The 22,498-nt window shown below is 45.7% G+C and overlaps 2 protein-coding genes across 2 annotated transcripts; both read right to left on the minus strand.

Moving 5' to 3' along the window:
* Positions 1-363: 363 nt before the first annotated feature.
* FGFBP3 (fibroblast growth factor binding protein 3) lies at positions 364-1,448 on the minus strand. The gene is made up of 2 exons (XM_087767597.1): positions 1,392-1,448; positions 364-985 (listed from the first exon to the last, which is right to left on the minus strand). The coding sequence occupies exon 2, from the start codon at positions 895-897 to the stop codon at positions 364-366; it is 534 nt and encodes a 177-aa protein (XP_087623723.1). The 5' UTR covers positions 898-985; positions 1,392-1,448.
* A 15,645-nt stretch (positions 1,449-17,093) lies between these two features.
* On the minus strand, positions 17,094-21,432 carry LOC104013912 (D(1)-like dopamine receptor). Its single transcript, XM_087765219.1, has one exon. It carries the CDS (start codon positions 21,430-21,432, stop codon positions 20,059-20,061), a length of 1,374 nt encoding a protein of 457 aa, XP_087621345.1. The 3' UTR covers positions 17,094-20,058.
* Between the last annotated feature and the right edge of the window lie 1,066 nt (positions 21,433-22,498).

Here is a 22,498-nt window from a genome sequence, read left to right on the forward strand (position 1 = left end):
ACTTTAACCTTGAGGCTTAGAGAAATTGATTTGGGGGAGGGAATAGCTGTCTCTCAGTGTTTGTCCTTTGAAAAACTTTAATGTGCTCAAATACACGAACTGCCCCTAGATGCTCTCATCTCAGGTAGCCGACAGATGTCCCGCAGGTTGTTCAGCAGCGTAACAGGGCTTTGACGAGAAAAGAGTTACGTGAGCTTCTTGTCATGAAATAGTCACCACTTTATTGGAGAGGAAAAGAGGAAAGCTGACAAAGCCGAGGGACACCGGTGGCCGGCGGGCGAGCACAGGCACGGCCGGCCGGGCAGAGCGAGCCCCGGCCCGGGGCCAGGCGGCCGCGCTCCCTCCCGGCGGGGCGGGGGCGGCTCAGCCCTCCCAGAAGCCGACGAAGAAGCTGCACAGCGAGTGCCACCGCTCGGCGCAGTAGCTCTCCGCCGGGTCCCCGGTGGGCCCGGCGGTGGCGGCCGGCGCGGAGGGGCCGGGGCCGGGGCCGGGCGCGGGCAGCAGGCGGAGCTGCGCCTCGGGCGGCGCCCGGCCCGGGCCGCAGAGGCGGGCGCTGAGCGGGCCGCCCCGGGCGCAGGGGTGCCGCCGCCGCCGCAGCCTGCCCAGGATCTGCCGCCAGTACTGGCGGCTCCGGCCGCCGTAGGCGGGGCAGCGGCGCGGCTCCCCGCGGTAGGCGCAGCTCCGCGCCGCCCCGCCGCCCGCCGGCGGCCGGCAGCTCAGCCGCAGCTCGCTGGCCCCCGCCGCCGAGCGCAGCTCCCAGCTGCAGCGGTGCTGCTCCGGCGTGGAGAACCGCCCCGCCTGCGCCTCCGCCGCCTCCGCCGCCTCCCGGCCCGCCCCGCCGCCGGCGGCAGCGGCCCCCAGGGCGGCCAGGGCCAGCAGGGCCAGGGGCAGCCTCATCTCCTCGGCGCCGCGGGAGCCTCCTCCGGTGCCTCAGCGACGGAGCGTCCCGGCACGGGGCCCGCCGGCCCGCCGCATCCTCCGCGCCCTGCGGAGACACGGACACCGGCGGGCGGGTGCCCCCGCTGCTCCCACCCGCTGCCCGCCCCGGCGGGAGCGCAGCCCCCGGGGTCGCGCCGGGCTGAGCCGGCTGCGGTTTGTTTCGGCGGAGGGGCGCAGAGCGGGCTCGTCCCTCCAGGGTCGTAACCTCCGGGCCTGTTATCTTGTTCCTCCCCCCCCACCCCGGCTCCACCGATGGCGGCGGGGCCCCGGGACCGCCTCAGCCGGGAAGCCGTAACCCCGGGGCAGCGTGAGCCGAGCGCCCGCACCCGCCGGCTGCAGCACCGAAGCCAGACCCGGCGCCCGGCAAACCGCTTCCCCAGAGCCCCGTCGTTTCCCCCCGAACCCGGTTTCCCCCCCGCGGCGTTCCCCGCTCTGTTCCCGAGGGCACTCACGGCGCGCTGTGGGGTGGCTGCAGGTGCCCGCGGACAGGCGTGCGCGGCCGGCTGCGCTCTCCGGCTGCCGGCGGCGGGGCCGGGGCCGGGGGTTATCAATGGCCGGGGGCTGCCCCCGCCGACGCCCCTCCCCGGCCCGCCGCCGCGGGGGGACAGCGCGGGGACACGCCGGGAGCCCCGTGCCCCGACGGCACCGTCTGGTGGGAAGCTCCCCGGACCCCCCCCGCTTTTGTTCGAGGAAACCGCACGCCGGGACTGCGACAGCACCGCGGGCCGTGGCCGAGGGAGCGGGGTCTGGGTGCCGAGTCGGGCAGCAGCGGCTGTGCGAGAGCCTCCCTTGGGGGGGCGGGGGTCTGGTGGACGAGAATCGATCTATTTATTTTCCTTTGAAGTTCATGGAGTTAGATCACAAAAAGGGAATCTCATTTCAGAAGTAAAATATCAGGGTGGGTTGTTCTGGCATGGTTATTTTTTGTTAATGTGGAGGCAAGCTTCGGGGGTGGGGGCAGAGGGTGGGTGATTAAAAAAAAATGGCCGAAGTTGCAAAAGAATGTAGATGTGACCTTTGTGTTACCGCACGTTTGGGGATGGGAGATCAGACACCAGTTTTGGGAATCTCTGGTCGGACGTAGACTCTCAAAATCCACACGTGTGTTTCATGGGCGATGATGTACTTCGCACCTTGTTCCAAACTGCTTACCACTCTGACTCTCTTACGAAGACTGAAGACAACAACCCCTCGAGTTCCCAGCAGCTCCCCGCTGTCTCCGCAGTAGCAGATCGGCAGAGGAGCGTGGCCCTGCTCAGTACGCCGAGCCCAGCACCGCACGGCGGAGACGCTCATTGCCCAGGGCACTTGCAGGGGAGGTCCAGGCTGTCCCCTGAGCTGTCACAAGCTTTTGGAAAGATTATTAATGACCTCTATGTATAGATACACTCATATCCCCCATGTATATTTATACCCTGTATTTACATTGCTGAGGCTATTACACCGACAGTATGACGGTCTGGATAATGCAATAGCTGAACCACAGCTATCCTAAAGCGGGCAGGGCTACGGGCACAACGCAGGCTGACACCAGCCCGGCTCTCGCCCCTTGGCAGCTTGCGGGGCAGTGAGGGGCACCTTGCTGGGGACACTCGGGGCCAGCCACCGCCTGGGCTGGAGCACAGCAACAAAGCTCTTGGTAGAGCAAAGCTGAAATGTAGGCTTCTTTGCACAAGGAGATAGATGTTGCTGTCATGAAGACTGACTGGGACAGTGACATCTGCTCTAGGCTTTTTTCTTGTGTCATTCCCCCTTTACAGTAACTTCTTTAAAGATCCCCTGTGCTTATAGTAGGGTAAAGTCTGGCAAAGCATCCCAAAAGAGTGCCTTAGTTACATGTGGATATTTGGGGGTACTAGTACCCCTCTAATCTTTCCTCATGGGGCTCTTCTATTTTGGACAAATAATATTCAGTGGGTCTCAATGGAGGAGAGAGAGGCTGATATTGACTCATTTATCTTTCTGTGCGGTAAGTCCTACAAAGGAGAGACTTCTGCAGAGACTGAGAGAATGACTGCTGGAGAAGAGGTGGGATGCATGGTCCTTTCTCCAGTTTGGGGGAGGGGGGAGCATTTTCAGATAGATCCCCCATTTCCTAGCTGCGTTTCATACTTAGAGCTCTCCTTAGTCGGTTGTTTGGGGTGGGAGGAAGCAGCAGGGGAGAGAGGCTCGTGAGAAGGAAATAAAATGGCTTAGGCAACAAGCCGTAGGAGAGGGTTACAGCCAAGAATCTCAAGTGGAAGCTGGTATCTCCTTCTGTCCTGGAGTTACATACATAGGTATCTCTGAAGGACAAGGCTCAGCTGACCGTTAGCTGTGCATGGCTCCTTGCTCGGCATTCTGGATTGTGTAAATCCCTTTCACGGGTGCTGAGGACTTCCCATGGGCTGTAGGAGGAATCCTGGCACCTAACTTAGGGCTGTGGGTACCATGAGGCATCATAAAGAACTGCATTGTGACTTTTAAAACCCTCTGTGGCTCCAGGGAGCATAAGGCACATCATGTGCCTTAGCTTATTAGTCCACCAAACCTTGGAGTTGCTTTCAGATTAAGTTCTGACCACCTGTAATCGCTATATATTATTACACTGAGATCCTTGTCCATTTTCCACATTCTTGCTATCATTTATGCAATGTGAAATGGAGTTGTCTAATATGTTTGAGATCACTTTTATAGCAGGTTATCCTAAGGGTATCAGGTTTGGAGGGGAAATATTACCATGTTTTAATGAACATCTTACTGTTATACTTCTTGGACAGTTTACTTTAAATCTCATACAAGTTACTACTGTTCAGGAACTAAGGAAAGAAAATGAAACAGAATGGAAGCTTGCCTAGCCTCCCCATATAGTAATTTTATCCTCCTTAATCTTCGCCATGTTCTCCTGGTACCTATGTTTGCACACACATTTTCCTCCATGATTGAGACTCATCTTTTGCAGTGAAGCAGATGTTAGTCTTTGGTACTCATTGCTTCTATATTAATTTTCCTGCATGTGCTACAATTTTATCTCTTGGTTTTGATGGGGGGCAGGAAGAGATCATTCTTGCATTACTAAAATCACTGTATCCTCTTGTTCTGTGTTTTCATTTAAAATAATCTAGTTAGTCTGTGTTGCTGCTGCAGCTGGGTTTTGACTCCTCTTTCCCTACCATCCCCCTCACCTTACAATATAACCTTTATAATTCTAGAAGTCAGCTGGTTATGGAGTTATCTTTGAAAACATGGTCAGTGTGCACTGTGGCAGAGATACTTGCCTCGTATCTGCAGGGAGCCTGAAACAAATCTCTGAGGACTTAATGGGCCTGTCCATCTAAGTAAATGAAATAGAGTGTGCTTACTATGTGACTCCTGCAAGGAGACTAAACTGGAAGGAATTACAGATGTACCATGTTGGATTGCAATTTGGACTCCAATCCAGATTCTAACCCAAATTCAAAGTTAATGTGAACACTCACAGGAACAATCTAAACCATGGGATTCAGCTCAATGGAGAGGAGTGTAAGATACAGGTCTGAAACACTTGCGCAAATCCAAGACTATGGATGCTGACTAAGTAACATGTCTGCAGAAATGCATGTAAGGCTACAGTGAATCACAAGCTGAATGTTGAGACAACATTTGTCATGCAACTGCAAAAAAGGCAGACACATAAATAAGATATCACTTGTAAGACACAAGAAGTAAGACATGGGCTAAAGCCAGGCTTTGACTGGGGCATTGTATCCGGTTTCAAGCATTAATCTTCAACAAAGATAAAGATCAACCGGGTTGAGTCTGCAGAAGAGCAATGAGAATATCACAGACCTAGAGAACTTGATTTGATGAAACAATTTAAGCAATGTGCTTGTTAACCTAAAGAAGAAAAGAACTAAGAAGACAAATACAGCAATAGTAAAAATTCCATCACTGCTTAAAGCTGTCTCCTTTTTATGCATCTTTCCATTTCAGAAGTTCAGACCATACCTTTAATCACACTTTTCGTTGGCCAATGAACAAATTATCCTGTTAAATTTTAACTCTGAACCGAAAAATTTATATTCTGTTTATAGGCCACACCACCCACGTTGAAGATATTGTACAGGAAACTGGGTTAGGGCTTTGACTTCAGGGTTTTGAGCTTTGAAAATTCAGTTGAGTTAACCATTTGTTTTTTATGAAAGCTCCAGTCACTGTGAAGAATAATACTTATTTCTCTTATTCTAGCCCCTAGGATTGCAGCAACAATTGTTAATGATTGCAAGAATAGTTTTGCTTTACGAGTGGAAAGTAGCCATAATCTCCAGCCCTGTCATTATAAGCTCGTTTTCAGAGAAGTGGGTAGTGTAAAGAACGCTGATGATTCATAACAAAATTGTTTTGAATATACAACATGAGCATAGCTGTGTTTAACCTACTTGTTTGAGTTATCAGCCAGATTTCTTCTTACTGGCTCAAGAGAATAAAATCATATTTAATGTGGTAATAAGCACTGCCTACAGGGAGATAGACTGACCTTCTCAGTTACCTGGTTTTGTTCAGGGCGAGTCAAGCTCTGCATGGTATAAAAGACAAAAACTGGTGGCTGAAGAGCCATGCAGAGACAGATTTCTCAATTTGGTCACAAAAGAGAATAAAATATTACCTTACACTGGGAAAGTGCCCAACAGTCCCATTCATCTCTGCTGGGCACCTCAGAAGTTCAATCCCTAAAGGGTATTTACTGGCTTCACTGGTAGAGGTGTCTAATGCTTCATGTCCGGTTATGCTGGAGGTTCTTCTGAATGCAGACAGTTGTAAGGTCCCTCACTCTCAGCTAGAACACTGCAAGGCAAAGTCGTGAAGCATTTTTTTATCATCTTTCCTCCTTCCATCACAAGCTGGCAAATTATGGTGACTACTGAAAAGTTCTGTACGATTATTTACAGGTTAATATATTATTAGCACCTTTGACCTGCAGATAGCTGAAATTCTGGGGTTTGTGTCCTGTTTCCAATAGTATAGAAGGAACAAAGTGAAACAAGAATTTCCTTGCTCAAATTTTCCTTTCTTTTTAAGTCTCTTCTAGATCCTGTTTAAGCACTTCTCTAGGGTCAGACTGATGCCTTTGCCTGGGTTTTTGGCATGTTTGTGTGTTAGTTCTTTCCTTCCCTGCCAATAAAGTTCCAATAAAGTTCAACCCAACCTTTCATTCAAAAGATGTCTTTTTGCAAAATGATAGAAAAGTTAAAGAAACTGCATAGTATTGATCAGAGATTAGCAGATTTGTAAGTCGATGTCTTATGCTGCAGAATCTGTTTGAAACCATCCGTATGCCCGTCCTTCTGTCAACAGATCATGCTGCTGCTGAATGCTCTCTTGGAAGCCAGGCCATTGCAGGGTGCTTCAGAATCATCCCAGAATACAGTTTCTCCTCAATTCATTTGCTTTAACAAAAATTGTTCCACATATGTTTCCACCATCTTTTCCATCTCACATTCGCTTCAAGTTTTTTCACAAGCTGGTCTGAGTCATTCGCCTTGTGTTCTCCAATGCTGTGTTTTTCACACTGGAGTTCAGGAAATCATAGTGATTTGAGGTTTTGGTAGCGGTTCCTTTGCTCCATAGGAACTGCTTTGTTCCTTGCACCATGTGTGTATTCCTTTCTTGCTTTGACTTGTATATTCTCAACTCGCATTGTTTTATTTCTGATTAGAGATACATAACTGCATGCTCATTTTTCCAAGCATATAATTTTTCATATTTAAAATGCCACCTATTAAATGTTTTCTTTTATAATCTGCCTTCCACTGTGAGGATGCTTCTTTTTCAGTCATGTAGAGGTTACCATGCTTATTTTTTACCTTCATAACCAAACATGAAGTTTTTTCATTTCTGTTTCTCAAATGTTTGTCAAAGAGTCATTGTTGTCTCCTTTCGCAGAGAACCCACATGATCGCTATTTCCTACCTTCATTCTTCACTGTATAATTAATGGACTGACAATGCCCCTTGTTGAGCTTGGTATGGGAGCTGCTGAAACACCCCTACCACTCCAGGCTTTTCTATCAGCTGATCAAAATTTTAAGTCTTGTGAAAGGCTGAACTTCAGCTTTGCCTTTTCCATTCTTTAAGCTCGTTCAAATTAAATCAGCCTCTGGCCTCTAATAGTGAAGGAAATCACAGAAAGAATTGATTTCAGCTACTACTAAACAGAGGACTTCATTAGGATACCAAAAAAGACCATTTCCTTTCATAGAACTTATGGCTGGTCATCCTACAGTCAATTTAAAGAAGCACAAAACATATTCCTCATTGTTGTAGTAACACGCATATTGACCTATATGTAATTAAAAAACCATGCAAGTACTGTAGAATGAAAATGAGTTGCCTTTTCAATTGCTCTTGGCCACTTATTTTGGACACAGACGGAGGGCGGAACCCATTTAATCCGAACATTTCTAGAAATGCGAAGTGTTAAAATTAACTCAACAAATAGTCTCAAGATGCATTTCTTTGCTGCGTTTCACAACGTGGTGGAGATGGCCAACATGCTATGAAAGGCTTATTTCATCATTTAAGTGAGAAGAGTAGCTAAAGAGTGGGGGGAGGCGGGGGGAGCTAAAATGATGCAGGAGATCAGCTATTAAAATGTTACCAGAGAATGCTTGTATCAGATGGTGTGAGAGAGCATTTTTATTCAAGAAGCACCAGGCACAGCGTGAGGATAGCAGACGGCTGGTAATGTAAAACCTGGTACTGCAGCATGAACTCCCCGTTCGCCATGTGTGGGAGGAAACGTGTTGTAGAGATCACTTGGAAAACTCAGAGGGGTGGGATTGCTTCTTATTTTTCTTCCTTCTGTGGAATGCGAGGAAATTTCACATTCTGAAAACGTAAGTTGTGAGGGTTTCATTAACCAAATGTAGTTGCAGAGCTTTTAAAAAAAGGAAAAAAACCTAATTGTTTGACAACCAAGTTGTAACAGAAGACTGAGTTCTTTAAAATAGATTAAATGCCTTGTGGTTTGAGTAAAAAACTTCGAAGCCATATGTTGGAATACAAGTTGGAAAAAAAAAAGTTCTAGAGCAAAAGGTCTGATCTACCAGGTTCCAGTTAAAATTCCAGAAAACCTAAATGGCAAATTTATAAAACATACAATAAACTGACCTGGTATGTTTAATTTTGGTTAATAAAAAAATAATAGAAATAGCCTATTTTTTTTCTGAAGAGAAATGTAACATGGGTAATGCTTTCTGTATATCATCACAGTAAAGTACCTCACCTGAAACTGGAGCAAGTTCAGACATTTAACTTGTCCAGACATTCAGTTTATTCAGAGCTTAATTCTCTTTCCAACTGCTCACAAACTGAAGGCTAGAGATTGGTTTCCCCATGGTGTGAGCTGATATGTAGACTGTTACAAGGAAGAGTAAATGTCAAAAGTGGTAATTATGAAAGATGTCACGTACCTAAAAGGTGGATGGTTTTCTTAAAAAAAACAAAAACAACAAAAAAAACCAAAACCCACCACCCAAACAAACAAACCCAACCACAACATTTTTGTATGGGTTATGTTTATTTTTATATTGTGGTTTTATCTAAAGATCTGAGGTAGTGGGGAGAACGCTGGTGTATTAGACACTAGCAAACAATGAAGTTGGCCCTGCCCTGTAAATTAAACTGATTTCTATGGGGCAGAAATACACAGGCTATACAAGCCCACGTATACTCTGACAACCTATGATTCATGGCTCTTGTATTAGATTTTAAAACCAGTTTGATATTGTGTTTTTTAAGTAGAACTATACTATGCATAAGTATCAAATAGAAAACCACACTGTAACAAAGAAACATCAAGGAAAGACACCTGATTAAAAGGAGAACTAAGAACCTAATATTAATAAAAGCAGATGAGCAGCATATTCTTGCTTGTGTGTGTAAAGGCTTGCTTGCCTTTACACTACACAAGCCACCCAGTTTCCAAAAGGGTGTTTTCTGGTTTGATACAAATGTGCATCCTGTTACCAAGCATTTGCTGCAGGCACAGTTTTGCAAGCAGTTCTGGCATTTTCTTTAGTGTGTTGGAAAATATGGTATTTTATTCCTGTGGTAGAAGATATGGGATAATCTGCCCCCAAAAGCGAGTAATAGTAAACACTGCACTTGTACATTTTTACTCATCTGCTTTCTTGTTTTAGTTTGCTATTGCTAGCTCTTTGGTCTTGATCCCTAAAAGCCCAGGTGCACCGTAGCTTCTGTGAGTTCTGCTCCCAGGCTCTGCCTGCACTCATAGTCCTAACACGTCTACGAAAGGCTTCTGGTACACATGGTGAACTTCACGTAGGCAGTTGAGGAAAGTTTGGAAGTGATAACAGAATTTATACCCAAAACATAATTTTCCCTTCACATATCATAGCTGCTGCTCTTCCCAAGGAATATAATTACTTTCCCTGTTGCCTTGCTTCTGTCAATATGTACCAAGGGATTAGCAAAGTAGGATAGAATTGGACAACTGATAAACTGAAGTTCCTTCTCTTATTTCCTAAGCATGACAAAAAAATCACTCTAAGAGGGTTTTTTTTTTCCTCTCAATTTAGAAAGAAAAATTAATCACAAAACCGAGAAACCTTTTTTACGCCTGTGCTAGTGCTTCAGAGTTGTAGAGAAATAAGTTAATTCATCCCCTTTGCTCTCCAAGGGAGGAAATGGGTATTATTTTTGTGGTACATACAACAAAACTGAAATGCAGGTAGAATGTGTTCCCATCCCTAAATCAGGAATGTCAAAAACCCAGGCATCCTGGCAAACAGCCAGACAAGCCTAGCCCACTGGAGATGTGGGCTGGCTCTGGCTGTGTTTTGGTGAGGCCCAAAGGAGAAAAATCACATAAACGAAGTCCTGCCCTGACACTCCGCTGCTGGCCCTGTGCTGCAGCCCACTGTCCCCTCTGCTATGTGGTGGACTACATCTCTGGGTGACCACCGAGCCCCCAAGCAGGACCTGGGACTTGTTAAGCCTGGAAAGGATCATACTTTGGGGTCTACGTTTCAATCTTTCTAAAGACCTGGTATTTCTGAAAGAAGCCTTCCCACTGTGGACTGAGTGCATCCAGAAGAAAGCTGCTTGTTGGAGACAGGAGCCAAGGTGTGCGGAGTGTCAGTCCCATTGCTGGACAAAGTACCGTGTGCATGCACTTTGCCCTTTTGTGCAATCTCTCTACATCCAACATGGTCAGGTATGTATCTTCTCTTCTGTTAGCAGATTATAGTTGCTTTCCCCTTTCTGCATCCTTGTCTCTCTGGGCCTAAAAGGCTCCATTAGAAATGGAAAATATTTTTTCCACACCCTGGCTTATTAGGGAAACATGGCGATGAGACCTTTATAATTACCAGGTTGGGTGGTAACAGAATCACAGCAAATACCACAGTATCAGGCAGGGAAGGAACTGCTTGTAGCGTATGAAAGATGCATGGTAGCAGGCAATATAGAGCAGTGGGATTGCATGCAGACAGACTGAAATTTAGGAAAAACCTGTTTTACGGATACAAGATTGCATGATGTTAGATGCTCAGCCTAAAGGCTATCAAAATCACAACAATTCTTTCTGCTCAGTACATCCAGTTCTTCCAGGTTAACCCTTCGGGGGTGCTGCAATTACTTGTATTTTCCATTGTAACGTGTATCAGTAGACTGAAGTTATAAAAGTCTCCATTCCTGGAGCAATATACCATGAAGAGTTTTTTTCCTTTCTTACCACACATGATACCCTTGCCAAGGGTGATGGGTCTTCCGCCTCTGAAATCCTATAGCCTAAGTCAGAATAAAATGTTAATGATGCAAATTCTGTTGGATTGACAACGCACTATAGCTGCGGCTAAGAGACAGTGATGAGCATTTCCTGAATGGAAATGTATGATTTTTCTAAGTAATACAGAAATATTAGTGTCAATACTCAGTGGTATTAAATTACATGAAAATTTTCCTTTGTACTGCTGTTCTGCCTTCAAGGTTGTTTCTTTTTTTATTGTATATAGATTTCCTTCATCTCCTGTCAGTGTGTTTCCCAGGAATGACTCTTTTGACTGGACTGCAGGGGAGCAGGCATGTTGTAGCAACACCTAGGGAGAAAAAAATATATTTGGAAGCATGAGACTGGAGGCATTGTTTGAACTCAGCTTGTGCCACCCCAAAATTATACATTCCAGCTTTGTAAAGTAAGACATACTAAACAACAACTGAAGCTCCAGAAGACATTTCCAATTCAAATTTTTTGTCTGTCCAGCTTGCTTGTCTCTGAAAGTTAGGCTTAAATTCACACAGGGGATTATTCAGAAGCAAAATAAAATGTTGTTTCTATTAAAAAAAAACAGAGGTAATGCATATTCAGATAAGCAGCTATTATGCGTTATCTGGAAGCAAAAGTGATGGTAGTATTAAGTGCAGTGACCTGTGCTTCAAATAAAATCAGTTTATTTGATCTGTCAGATATCAGCACAGCACAAAAGGCGTTACGCTTTGTCTCTATTCCCTTGTTCAGAGACTAGCCCCAGATGTGCTAAGATGGTGCCTCTGAGCATCATCATAGCAACTTTTTACCCCACCTCAAGGAAATGGCTTCCACTACAAACATCTTTAAAGCTACTTTATGCTCCTTTGGTAGCATAAGTTGTCAGCAGTACAGTGAAAATCTAGCCCCTTTTTGAAAGAAGCCTGCAGTAAGCTGTTGTGTCCCCAAACCACCCTATTGTTCCCAGTAACAGTTGCTCTATGTTATGCTTTCTTGTGCCTTGTATACACACATTTTGTGAAGTCATTTAGGCAGCTATCTTAATACCTATTAAAATCTAGCCTTAAAAGGTTCTTGAAATGCATCAGTGGTGCAGAAATTTTATTGCAGCTCCATCGATGAAAATTGGCTTTGTTTTCAAGAAGAGTCTTCCTATGAGTAAAATGCTCCTAGGCTGGGTTGAAAAGCAGTCTAGGTGGCCGGACCGGCCCTGTGGTGAATACCTGTGGTCAGTGCTAAAGTGTTAAGACAAAACTGGGGGCCTAACGATATGCAGCTGGAAATGAAAAGTGGGAAAGGAAGCAAAAGCAGTAGTAGTCACTATTACTTTATAAAAACTGTTTGAAAGGAGAACATCACACTGGAGGAACATCTGCATAAATGCAACAGCAAATGTGGCTTTTGTTGTTGATGCCACTTATCTAACGATTTGGCTTCTAAAGGATTCTCCTCTTCCAAGCTTCTTCACGAACACTGTGAAGAAGACAGCGGGAGGGCACCGTCAGTCACTCAGCAAAAGAAGGCGCAGTCGCAGGCCCAGCACGTCGATTCCCTGCAACGCGCTGTTAACGGAATGGCTGCCGCAGCAGGAACAGGCAGCACCAGGAGTAACGCAGCCACCGTGCCGTGTGAGAGGACACGAGCAGAGCGCCTCAGGGATGTCCTGTTCATGTGGAGCAGCCACTGTCCCCAGGTGCCAGCGCCCTGGGAAAGGGCAGGCTTTTGAGAATATGGGCAAAGCCTTTCCTTTTTTTTTTTTTGGAGGTCCACCTAGCAGAGCAGAGGATTTCTTTTGACCATTGCTGTGGGTGTGAAAGGCCTAATAGCAGCAGTGACTGTAGCAGAGGACTTTCTCGGTTATGCTGGTGCAGATGTTTTCTTTTAAGCTCTTAAAGAGCTTTAGACTGAAGGCTGGCAGCACACCAAGGAGGTACAGTCTGGTGCTACTATAATTCATGGCTTGGAAGCACTGGTACTACAGGATAAGCATGCTTGGAGTGGAAATTATGGTTATCAATTACCACTATCCATTAATTGATTGTCACAATGTAGTTTGGCAGCACTAATATTCTGCTGTAGTCCAAACCAGAAGAGATAGAATGTCTAATTACCAGTTTGCTGTCTTGAAACTCGGCTCTGTTATATGTTTCCCTCCCTCTGTTAACAAATGCGCACCAAGACCACTTGCTGTGATGTTGCCTCTGATGACTATATTACTGATTTAGGCATTAGTAAACACTCTATGCTCTGTGTTGGTTTATGCATTCATTTATTTGAACTACTTTGAAATTTGATAGTTCTTATCACTTTGATGGTTTATATCTTTTTATTTCCTGAAATCTAAATGGTGAGGTTAGAGAGACTTTTCAGCCTGACCATCAAACAAAAGCGCAAATCCAGCTCTGCGTACATAGTCGAGATCATTACCTCTTGTCAGGTTTTTAGTATGATCTCTAACTGGTTCAGCTTTGTTACCAACAGTAAAAAATGGCAACTAGTTTGCACACTTGCTCATGTTATCTCCTGTGTGTTACTATCCCGCATCACTGGGGTTTTTTTCCCTTCAGCTAGTCAGAGTCTAGGGAGTTTTTCCTCTCATCCTAAAGTAGGTGTCTTCACCTGATCCAATAAATCACTCTAGACATGTTTGACTGTTTGGCCCAGATCTCCATTGATTGTAACAGAAGCTCAGACAACTTGCTCACATATAGTTATAACCTTTCATGCGAAAGTCATCACAGGATTTGAGCCCATGAAATAGTGTATACAAACTCCATTCAGCCAGTTCAGATTTAAATATGAAAAGAGTAAAATGAAGTGATGTGTTCTCTCTGAGGGTGGGTGCAAAGATGATTTTAATTAGTTAAAAATATATTAAAATGTTGAACTGCAGAAAACTTTATGAAAATGATCTTTAAAGAAAAAGGGGAACCTAGCAACGGTTTCTGCAAATTTTACAAATGGAAATGTCTTATCGCTACCTAAACTAAAATAAAACTGCCTCAAGATGAAATTCTGCTCCTCTGGTTGAAGTAAACCTACATTTTCCCTAGCATCCTCATTCATTCTATGCTATGCACATGTAAAGGTCCTGCACGCATGTCCGCACTTCATTTATTGCTGTCAGTAGTGCCACTGATAGGCAGTTTTCCTATCATGTAGCTAGTTAACTTAGAGAAACATGAAATACAGGCAGAAGCCCTGGGCTTTCTAAAGTGTCTTGAGTGATTAGACACAGGTAGGGATTGTGGAGGGATAACAAGCCCAGATCAGGATTACCACAAGTTTTTTCAAGCCAAATATGCGAGAAAAATTTGTTACTTTAACATCTTTGTGCCTTTCTTTGGTGTAAATGCAAATAGGTTCTTAAGAGAACTAGAAATCTGAGGAGTAGCCCATGCCTAGGGGGTGCATCCTGCTGCATGTCCCTTTGCAGTAGGAAAGGTGAGAGGATTCAGGAAAGTGAGTTAAATTATAACAATGAGATAAATAAAGTTAAGAGTTATGTGGTGGGAGTCTGTAACCATGGTGATGAAACCACTTAAGTACATCAAAGTCTGGGGGGACTGGACTGATAGTGCTTAACATCCAGAAAGCCACTTCAACCTCCCAGGTGAGGAAAAAAAAACAGTTTATGAAAGATAGATAATTATTCACAAAAGAATTTTTACTGAGAAATACTCAACTGATTGAAATATACTTAATATGGCGTGTGTAGGTGCATCCTCTGAAATCCAACACAAGAGGCATGATTTTGGCAAAAGTAAAACAACAGATGCTTCTGACAACCAAGTTGTATAACAGATTTCTCTTTTTGCTACCTAGGTCAGCTGTTTCTCAGGGAAATTAAAGTTTAACTGAAATGTCAAGGCATCAGCTTAGTATCAGAGGGATAAGAAAAAATATATACAGTTGAGGTATGATCTTGTTTTCCTTTACATTGATATTTCCACTGAATCCATCGTTTGTTAAAGTTACACCTAACTATAAACTTGTGGAAGAGGTTTTTTTGGTGTGGGTTTTTTTTTACCTTTATCATAGCAATTATATGTAATAGTTGCTAGATCAGAACTATTTAATTCATTTTCCATTTGTACATATATTTGGATGGAATTTCTAAAGACACAATGTTATTTAGTCTGTATTCAACTCAGCAAAACAAATTGCACCAATTTAGCAAGAAATAAAGGGAGGAGGAGGGAAGACTAATTTTGGAAAAAGACTGTTTCCTCTGATGCCTTGGAAATATACTTTGCAATATATAAGGACTAATAATCCTCTGCAATATCCACGTCTGTGTGCATTTGTGAAGGAGAAAGAAGATGGGGAAGGTGGAAAATTTTCCCTGCAGGTTGGGTACATGGGAAAGCTTTCAATCCGAGGGGAGGAGGAGACTGGGAGGAAATCTAGTCTTTATAGGTTTTGCTTACTAGGGATTTTGCTAACAGAGTTTCTCTGAGAATGTATTTTTCTGTTGTTATGGTTTGAATTGCAGAATTGCCCCAAGGCTTTATGTTTTCTCATGCCAAGTGACACATGCTTTTTCAGTCCCTTCTCATTCTTGGAACTCATAAGTGCAGAGGCAGTGCTGCAGCTGTAACAAGCTTCTTAAAGTCAATGGCAATCTCTGAAAATTTGTGTGCAATACAAAATAAAGCCCTACATAAATAAGATGACAGGCAAGCAGATAAGCAATAAAGAACGGAACACAAAAATGCAAGCATAATGTCAAGGATGCATGTGTGTTGCAGTTAATCTTTTTAAAATATTGCTTAGGAAACAAATTGAAACTCCACATCAACGTGGTGCTCAAGTACACCTTTGCTGTCCTACTGTTGCCTCCTGCTACAGAGGTGCTGCATGTGACTGGTGGCACTACCTTTGTTTTTAGAAACAACACCCTGATGGCTGGTTACTGAAATGTCGCCCAGCACCTCTGCCACACAGGGCTGTGGGACCAGCCTTGGCCTTTCACCAGGAAGGGGTTCTTGTCCTTGCCCTGCTGTATCTCCAGCTCCAGACAGCCCTGCCTTGAGGTTTAAGTTTCCTTTTCCTTGAAGAACACTGTTTACTTTCTAGCCTGGTTGTCTAAGAAGGCGTGGACACATGCATGCACCTGTCTGTCTCCATTTACCCCCGTGCTTAACTTTTAAACCCAATGAACAATTTCAGAGAAATCTGACAGCAGGGAAAAGCTCTCAGCTGGGTAAGCATCTCTACAGCCACCCAAGGAGGCTACAGAGACATTACCCCTGTTTCTCACGTGCGAGGTAATAGTGAGAAGAGCTGCTGTGGTAGCTCAGCTACATAAGCTTTTAATTGACCACAAGAAGTTTGTATTCATTTCAGTTGTGTAATAAAGAAATAGGATCTGTTGGCCGAGAACTTTGTAGACTGACGGAAGGAAAGGGAGTGGGAATTATTTGAACAGAGAAGGCACTTGGAATCCATTGTAAAGACCTACCGCGTGTCCTTTGCTGAACTGGAACATGTTTTGATTCGGATGTTTAGACATTGGCTACTAAGAGTGTTTAGATAAGGTATCTGTGAGGCTGGACTGTTTTGACACCAAGACTATTTAAAAGCTATTTTTTAGGTCACTGTGATGTTAATGGTATTGTAAATGTGGAACTACTAGGCATGGAAGTGAACTGCTTTTAGTCAAGTGAAATACCTTACATATATTGTGGTGAATCCATAAAGAAGTATATAGATTTGATGATCTGACTTATAAAAAGTGTGTTTGAAGAATAGCCATAGATCTCCCTAAAATAATACTTTTGCCATTTGTGATTCATTTTGTCCTGCCAAGCCAAGAAAGTTGTGACCCAGAAATGGATAACAAAGTGCTGCCAAGTTTTTGCTTTGGAAGGTGTTTCTTTTGAGTGGCACTAATGGTGTAAATAGGAAATAATTTTGCCTCTTAATTTCTGCTGCAGTAAACGTTTGGCTTTTTGTAATAATTTGAATATATCTCATCAGACTTGAACCTAACAATGCTAATTGAATCTTGTGTAACCTAACACAGCAGCTTGCCCTGTCATGAGAAAAATGTCAATTAGAAATCACAGTTAATCACTAGGAAAAATTCTTGGGAAAATAAGTCTTGTTCATTTACTGTTCACAGAACTGCGTGGTCTGTAGTATGCTTAACATTCGGGAGCCTTCCCAGTCTAGGCAAATAAAAATACATACAGTATCAATATTTATGTGCTATTAAATCAGCAACAGCAGAAGATGTAGTCTGAAGGGCTGTGTGGTGTAGCTTTCATATGAAGTAATTTCAGTAATATGCCACTTAAACTGACTATAAACAGTTTGTAATATGCAATTTCTGAAATTTATTGCAGCCTTGAACATTACACTGCACTTACTACAATGGACCTTACAGCTGTAAACTATTGTAACATCTATCATCTGCACATCAGTAATGACCATTATCAATTAGGTACAAACAATTATTTACAGCATCACTTACAAAGAGCAATTTTAAATTGTCCCTTTAAAAAGCTTCAGTAAAGACCAGGTTTTTTTCTTCAGGTAAATATCCATTTATTTTCAGGTACAATCTGACCTATTAATGAACCTTATTTAAACTATAGCCACGAGCACTGATACAAATAGCTTTTTCCATTCTTAACACAAGTATAGTTTCATAAATCAAAGCTACCATGCATTTCTGAAAACATTACTCAAATATATTCATTGCTTAATTTCTGCCACCCACTCAGTCATACGCTAAGTTTTCATCACTGTGTAGTAAAGTCCAGACTGCTTCCTGGGCGAGACAGCTCCCATAGGCAGCGCAAACCTTGTGAGAAGGTAAATCTTTCCCTTCCAACAGATTTATTACTAATAATAAGACTGTACACACACTAAGAAAAAAAAAGCTCCTGTGCATAATAATTTCATGGGTGGCCTTGACTGTGAGAAGACTGCCTGCCCACGAGAAGGAAGATGTGTGTGGGCAGGGAGAGTTAACTCTCTAAGGGATGGAGCCAGCTGAAGCTCTTGCAACAGAAACAGAAGTGTAGCAGGCAGTGAGGGAGCCACACTTCAGGATAGTGTCTTACCCGGTGTGTTGGTATATGCCCAGGAGGGGTTTTGGCGTGGAGGGGGTGAGATGAGAAGTCTCCTATAGCTCTAACATATAGTTTTGGTTTTTTGAAAGAGAGAAAAGATGCTGACACTCTTACGATACATGTTTCTGATTTGCGTAAAAAGGAAGAAATGTAACAAGGAAAATCCTCTCACAAACTGATTGACCCTTTATAATGTGAATCCATGTACAGTTCACATATGATCACCTAGAAAATAATCAAAGGGAATCAAAACAAAAACCACAGATCTTGTATCTCTTTTAAGGAAATACTAGGTTTATTTCAGGGTTACTCTCCAGATGAGACACTAGGCATGCTGAATGATAGTTGTTAAATGCTAAGAAAAATGGGTAGTCGCTAAGAGAAGAAGGGAAATATACCAATGGAGTCTCAAAGTTCTTACCTGTATGCTTTTTTGCATTCAAGAAAACAGCTATGGATCATTGCATTAAAAAAAAAAAAATCAAACATCTTAAGCTCAATGCTTAAGGAGTTGTGTTGTCGTAGTGAAGCAGGACTAGAAAAGATCTCAAGAGACCATTACACTATGCCTCTGCCCCAAGACAGGATTAGCAATGCCAATGTCATTTCTGACAGAGGTTTAGCGATGTCATCTTAAAGACTTTTACTGAGAGAGATGTCATAACCTCCCTAGGCAATCTACTCCAGTGCTTAATTATCCTTAGGAATTTTTTCTGAAGTCTTGCCTTGGTCTTTCTTACAGTTAAGCCCACTACCTCTTGTCCTGCCAGTCTTGGCAATGAAGAACAGATTACAGTCACACCCAACTATCCATCAAGGCCACGTTCCTGAAAAGATCAGGATAGCAGAAGCAATTTTTCCCATAAGAATTAATGTGATGGGGGAAACGCATACAGGGACTTAAGAACTACACATGGTTTAAATTTACAGGGAGCAGGATCACTGGGAGGAGAGTCTGGCTTTTCCGCAGTTGGCTTTTCAGCATGGATCACTGTTCTGAAAAATATCAGCTGTGCCACCTATAAGAGTGAATGTCCAAGAAAACGCTTGCAGTATAAGCATTCTTGATGTCTCTTTCTGGACAGCTGCATCTTCATCATCTTCCTTAGATGAATCAAGGTCAATCAACTCAATCACAGGTGAAGGACAGAAAAATGGGGTAATGATGGTGGTTAGTGGAGCATAGTCTTAAATGGTCAGCAGCAGAACTCCTAAGTGGTGGACAGAGAAGTGGGGGATAGTGAGGTGCCACAGTATTCCCTTAATGTCTGCTGAACCCTTTTACACATACAGAAACGATCGTCAAGTTCCCCCAGTGTTTTCTCTCCTGCAAGCCATCCAACACCCATTTGCTCTTCCTTTTGCTGCTGTTCACGTCTACAAGTAGTGAAATGGGTTCAGAGAGATGACCTGGTCACTTTTTGTTTTGTGGACCAGCTGGCTTTCTGGAAGGATCGGCTGCCTTGAACTAGTAGGAGAAAGAAGGATTGCAGCTGCCTCAGCTGATAGCAGCTTAAATCGCACTGGAGTTGTAGTGTTAGTTCTCAAACACCATCCTGCTGTAACTTCAGCCTAAAACAATACTACATTTTCTAACATTTGAGTATGAGAAAGATCCTAGCTCAGTATCATTAAGCCTGGACACCTAAGTTTGGCACCTGAAACCGTGTTTGGGGTCCTACATAAAAGCAACTTAATTTTTCAGGGTTTTGAGCCAAACTTTTGACTCAATATAAGATAGCAATGCTTTAGTAGAGCATTTTTTATTTAAGAGCCTCAACACAGATTCAGACATGTAAATCCAGACAGGCAGCTTTGAAATAAACACAGAAGTAAAACCAAACACAAACCTTTAAGACCAGAACTACGCACCTGTATGATGTGAAACCATGAGAGGAGGAAATGGGTTTTAGCAATGAAGCTGAATCTAAGATTAATTTATCTATGTAAGATTATATTATAGAGTCACAAACTATGGGTTGTTATCTTACTATTCTTAATAAGTATCACAAGTTTGATTGAAGCGTGGGGGTGAAGAAATGCATGGGAAATGTCTACTGGCTATGAAAGCAAGTAAGGGGTGAAGATGGCCGTGGGAAGAGGTTAATTATGCAGCTGCTATATGCTTTTGGAATGGACTTCATACGCCCGTCACCCCTCTGGGGTAAGAGCAGCAGGTCCCCATCCCTCTGGGGTGGGACTTTGTTTGCTGGGGGACGGGCGTAGCTTACGTGGAGCAGAGCAAACTCTCCCTGTGGGATGGCTGTGTGTGTGAGGAACGCACAATCACTTATCCCTCTGGAACAGGGAGATGGGGTCCCTCACACCAACCAAGCCCGGCACAGCGGGTAGTAGTTTCCAGGGATAGCTCTGCCTTGCAATCCAATTGCAAAATGGCTGGCACCTGACAACTCTTGGGGCTGCTGCCAGGGGCAGCCTGTGTCTGAGAAGTCACAGGCCTCTTCTCCATAGCCATCTCCTCACTGCTGTCCTCCCCCTGAAGGCTTATGGCATGGGGTACGGGCTGCACCCAGGCAGTGACGGCAGGGACGGGTACTGACGATGAGGCAGGTCCTTCCTTCTGGCAGGTGGTGTCATGGTGATAGGAAACCAGCTCATTGCTGAAGTTGACCCTCTCCACAGTGGATTTGGGTGTGCTGCAGCAGAAGCACCGGCAGCCCAACAGGTTGCTGAAAGCCCGCCTGAAGTCTGCATTGAAAGCATAGATCACTGGATTTACTGAGGAGTTGGCCCAGCCAAACCACACAAAGACGTTGAAGGTGGTTTGGCCAACACAGGGTGACTGTCCTTCATGGTCACTCTCCAGCTCAGGCTGGCAGAAAGGCAGCAGACAGTTGAGCAGGAAGAAGGGCAGCCAGCAGCAAACGAAGACTCCCATTATGATAGAGAGGGTCTGCAGCACCTTGGTCTCCTTGCGCAGGGAACTCCGCAAGGAGGAGGTGGGCTCCTTGCTGTGAGCCGGCCACTGCCCCCCTGCTCGCTCGAGGGTGGTGATGCGGCAGATCTGGGCCTGGGCAATCCGGTAGATCCTGGTATAGGTGATGATCATGATGGCCACGGGAATGTAGAAGCTGACAAGGGAGGAGGTGATGGCATAAGTGCGGTTCAGGCTGACATCACAGCGGGGCGTCCCAGGCAGCCAGGAGCCTGGATATCTCGTGTCCTTGGCTTTATGCCAGTGCAGCTGCACTGGGACGAAGGAGATGAGGATGGAGAGGGCCCAGGCCACGGCTATCATGGCGCAGGCAAGGCGCTGCGTCATCCTGCGCTCATAGCGAAAGGGGCTGGCGATGGCCCAGTAGCGGTCCAGGCTGATGATGCAGAGGTGGAGGATGGAGGCGGTGGAGCACATGATGTCGAAGGCCACCCAGGTGTCACAAAAGCGGCTGCCGAAGAGCCAGGAGCCGCCGGCCACCTCGGTGACCGCCTTCCAGGGCATCACCAGGAGGGCCACGCAGAGGTCCGAGACGGCCAGCGACAGCACGAACCAGTTGGTGACCTTGGCGCGCAGGTGGCGGAAGCGCAGGACGGCCAGGCAGACCAGCGCGTTGCCCACCAGCGTGCTCAGCACCAGGGCGCCCAGCAGGCACCCGGTGAGGGCCCGCAGCGCCCGCGGGCCGCCCCCCGCCGCCGCGCTCCCCATCAGGGCCGCTCCCCCGCCCGCCGCGGCTCCGCCCGCGGGGCAGCGCCGGCGTCGCTCCCCGGCAGGGAGGGCCGGCCCCGCTCCCCCGGGCCCCCGCGGCCGCTCCTGCCGGCGGGACGCCCCCCGGGGGGGCGGCGGGACCCCTGGCAGCCGGCGCCGTCCGGGGCTGGCAGGGCGGCCGCCCGCGGGAGCATCTCTGTCCGCCGCCCCCGCCGCCTGCCTCAGTTTCCCCCGCGGCGGCGGCGGGCGGCGGGGCAGGCTGCCGCGGGGCTACTCACCGCGCCGGCTGCCGGGGCCGCCCGCCTTCGCCGCGGCTCCTCCGGAGGAAGGGAGCGTCCCGCCGCGGAGCCGCGCCGTGCGGGGGGGACCGCGGCTCTGCCGGAGCGCGGGGACGGGCGAGCGGCAACTTCCAGCGGCCTCCGCGTGCCGCCCGCCGGCGGCTGCGGTCCGGGCGCAGCCGGGGGGGCCGCGGCCGGAGGGAGCTGGTGGCCGAGTGGGGAATGGCGTGGAAAGTCCCCAGGATCAAGCGACCTTCGTAACTGCACGGAGCGAGGTTTCCCCACAGCATCCCCCTGGGAAGAGCCCTTTTTCAGTCTTCCATGTGTGCTTGCGTAAGTGCCAGGGACGAGGATCCGGCGCTTTCCAACTATCTCCTGCTTCTGGAGAAATTTCAGGTGTCTTAAAGAGCAGGATAGCACTTCGCGTCTGTTTACACTGGGAATGCTCTCAGATCTGGGTATTAGAAGCTGTGTTGCCACCAAAACAGTATTTTGCTATTTATTTTTTTGTTTTGAATTGAAATCGTATGTAAAGAAACCAAAAGCATAGAAACCTAAGACATCTCTGGTTTGGATTTGTTGCATTTTGGCAGAAGGTTGTTCACGCGTTTCCTCAGACACAAGCACCCAAAACCTGCCTCTTTATTTTTCAGCCAAAGGTGTTTTCTGAGGTATTTTAACAGTCTTCCATTTGCTGTTGTAATAATATACATGTTATGATACAAATGCCTTGCATATATTTACAGCTTACTTTCAATAAAGTATCCTAATGCAAATAGGGTATAATC

The sequence above is a fragment of the Nipponia nippon genome, unplaced genomic scaffold (assembly GCF_047370975.1).
Source record: "Nipponia nippon isolate SJK-2023a ecotype South Korea unplaced genomic scaffold, ASM4737097v1 scaffold_3, whole genome shotgun sequence".
NCBI classification, from domain to species: Eukaryota; Metazoa; Chordata; class Aves; order Pelecaniformes; family Threskiornithidae; genus Nipponia; species Nipponia nippon.

Bases quoted from the DNA above. Each gene is read 5' to 3' on its own strand.
- FGFBP3 (XM_087767597.1), bottom strand. From the start codon at position 897: ATGAGGCTGCCCCTGGCCCTGCTGGCCCTGGCCGCCCTGGGGGCCGCT.
- LOC104013912 (XM_087765219.1), bottom strand. From the start codon at position 21,432: ATGGGGAGCGCGGCGGCGGGGGGCGGCCCGCGGGCGCTGCGGGCCCTC.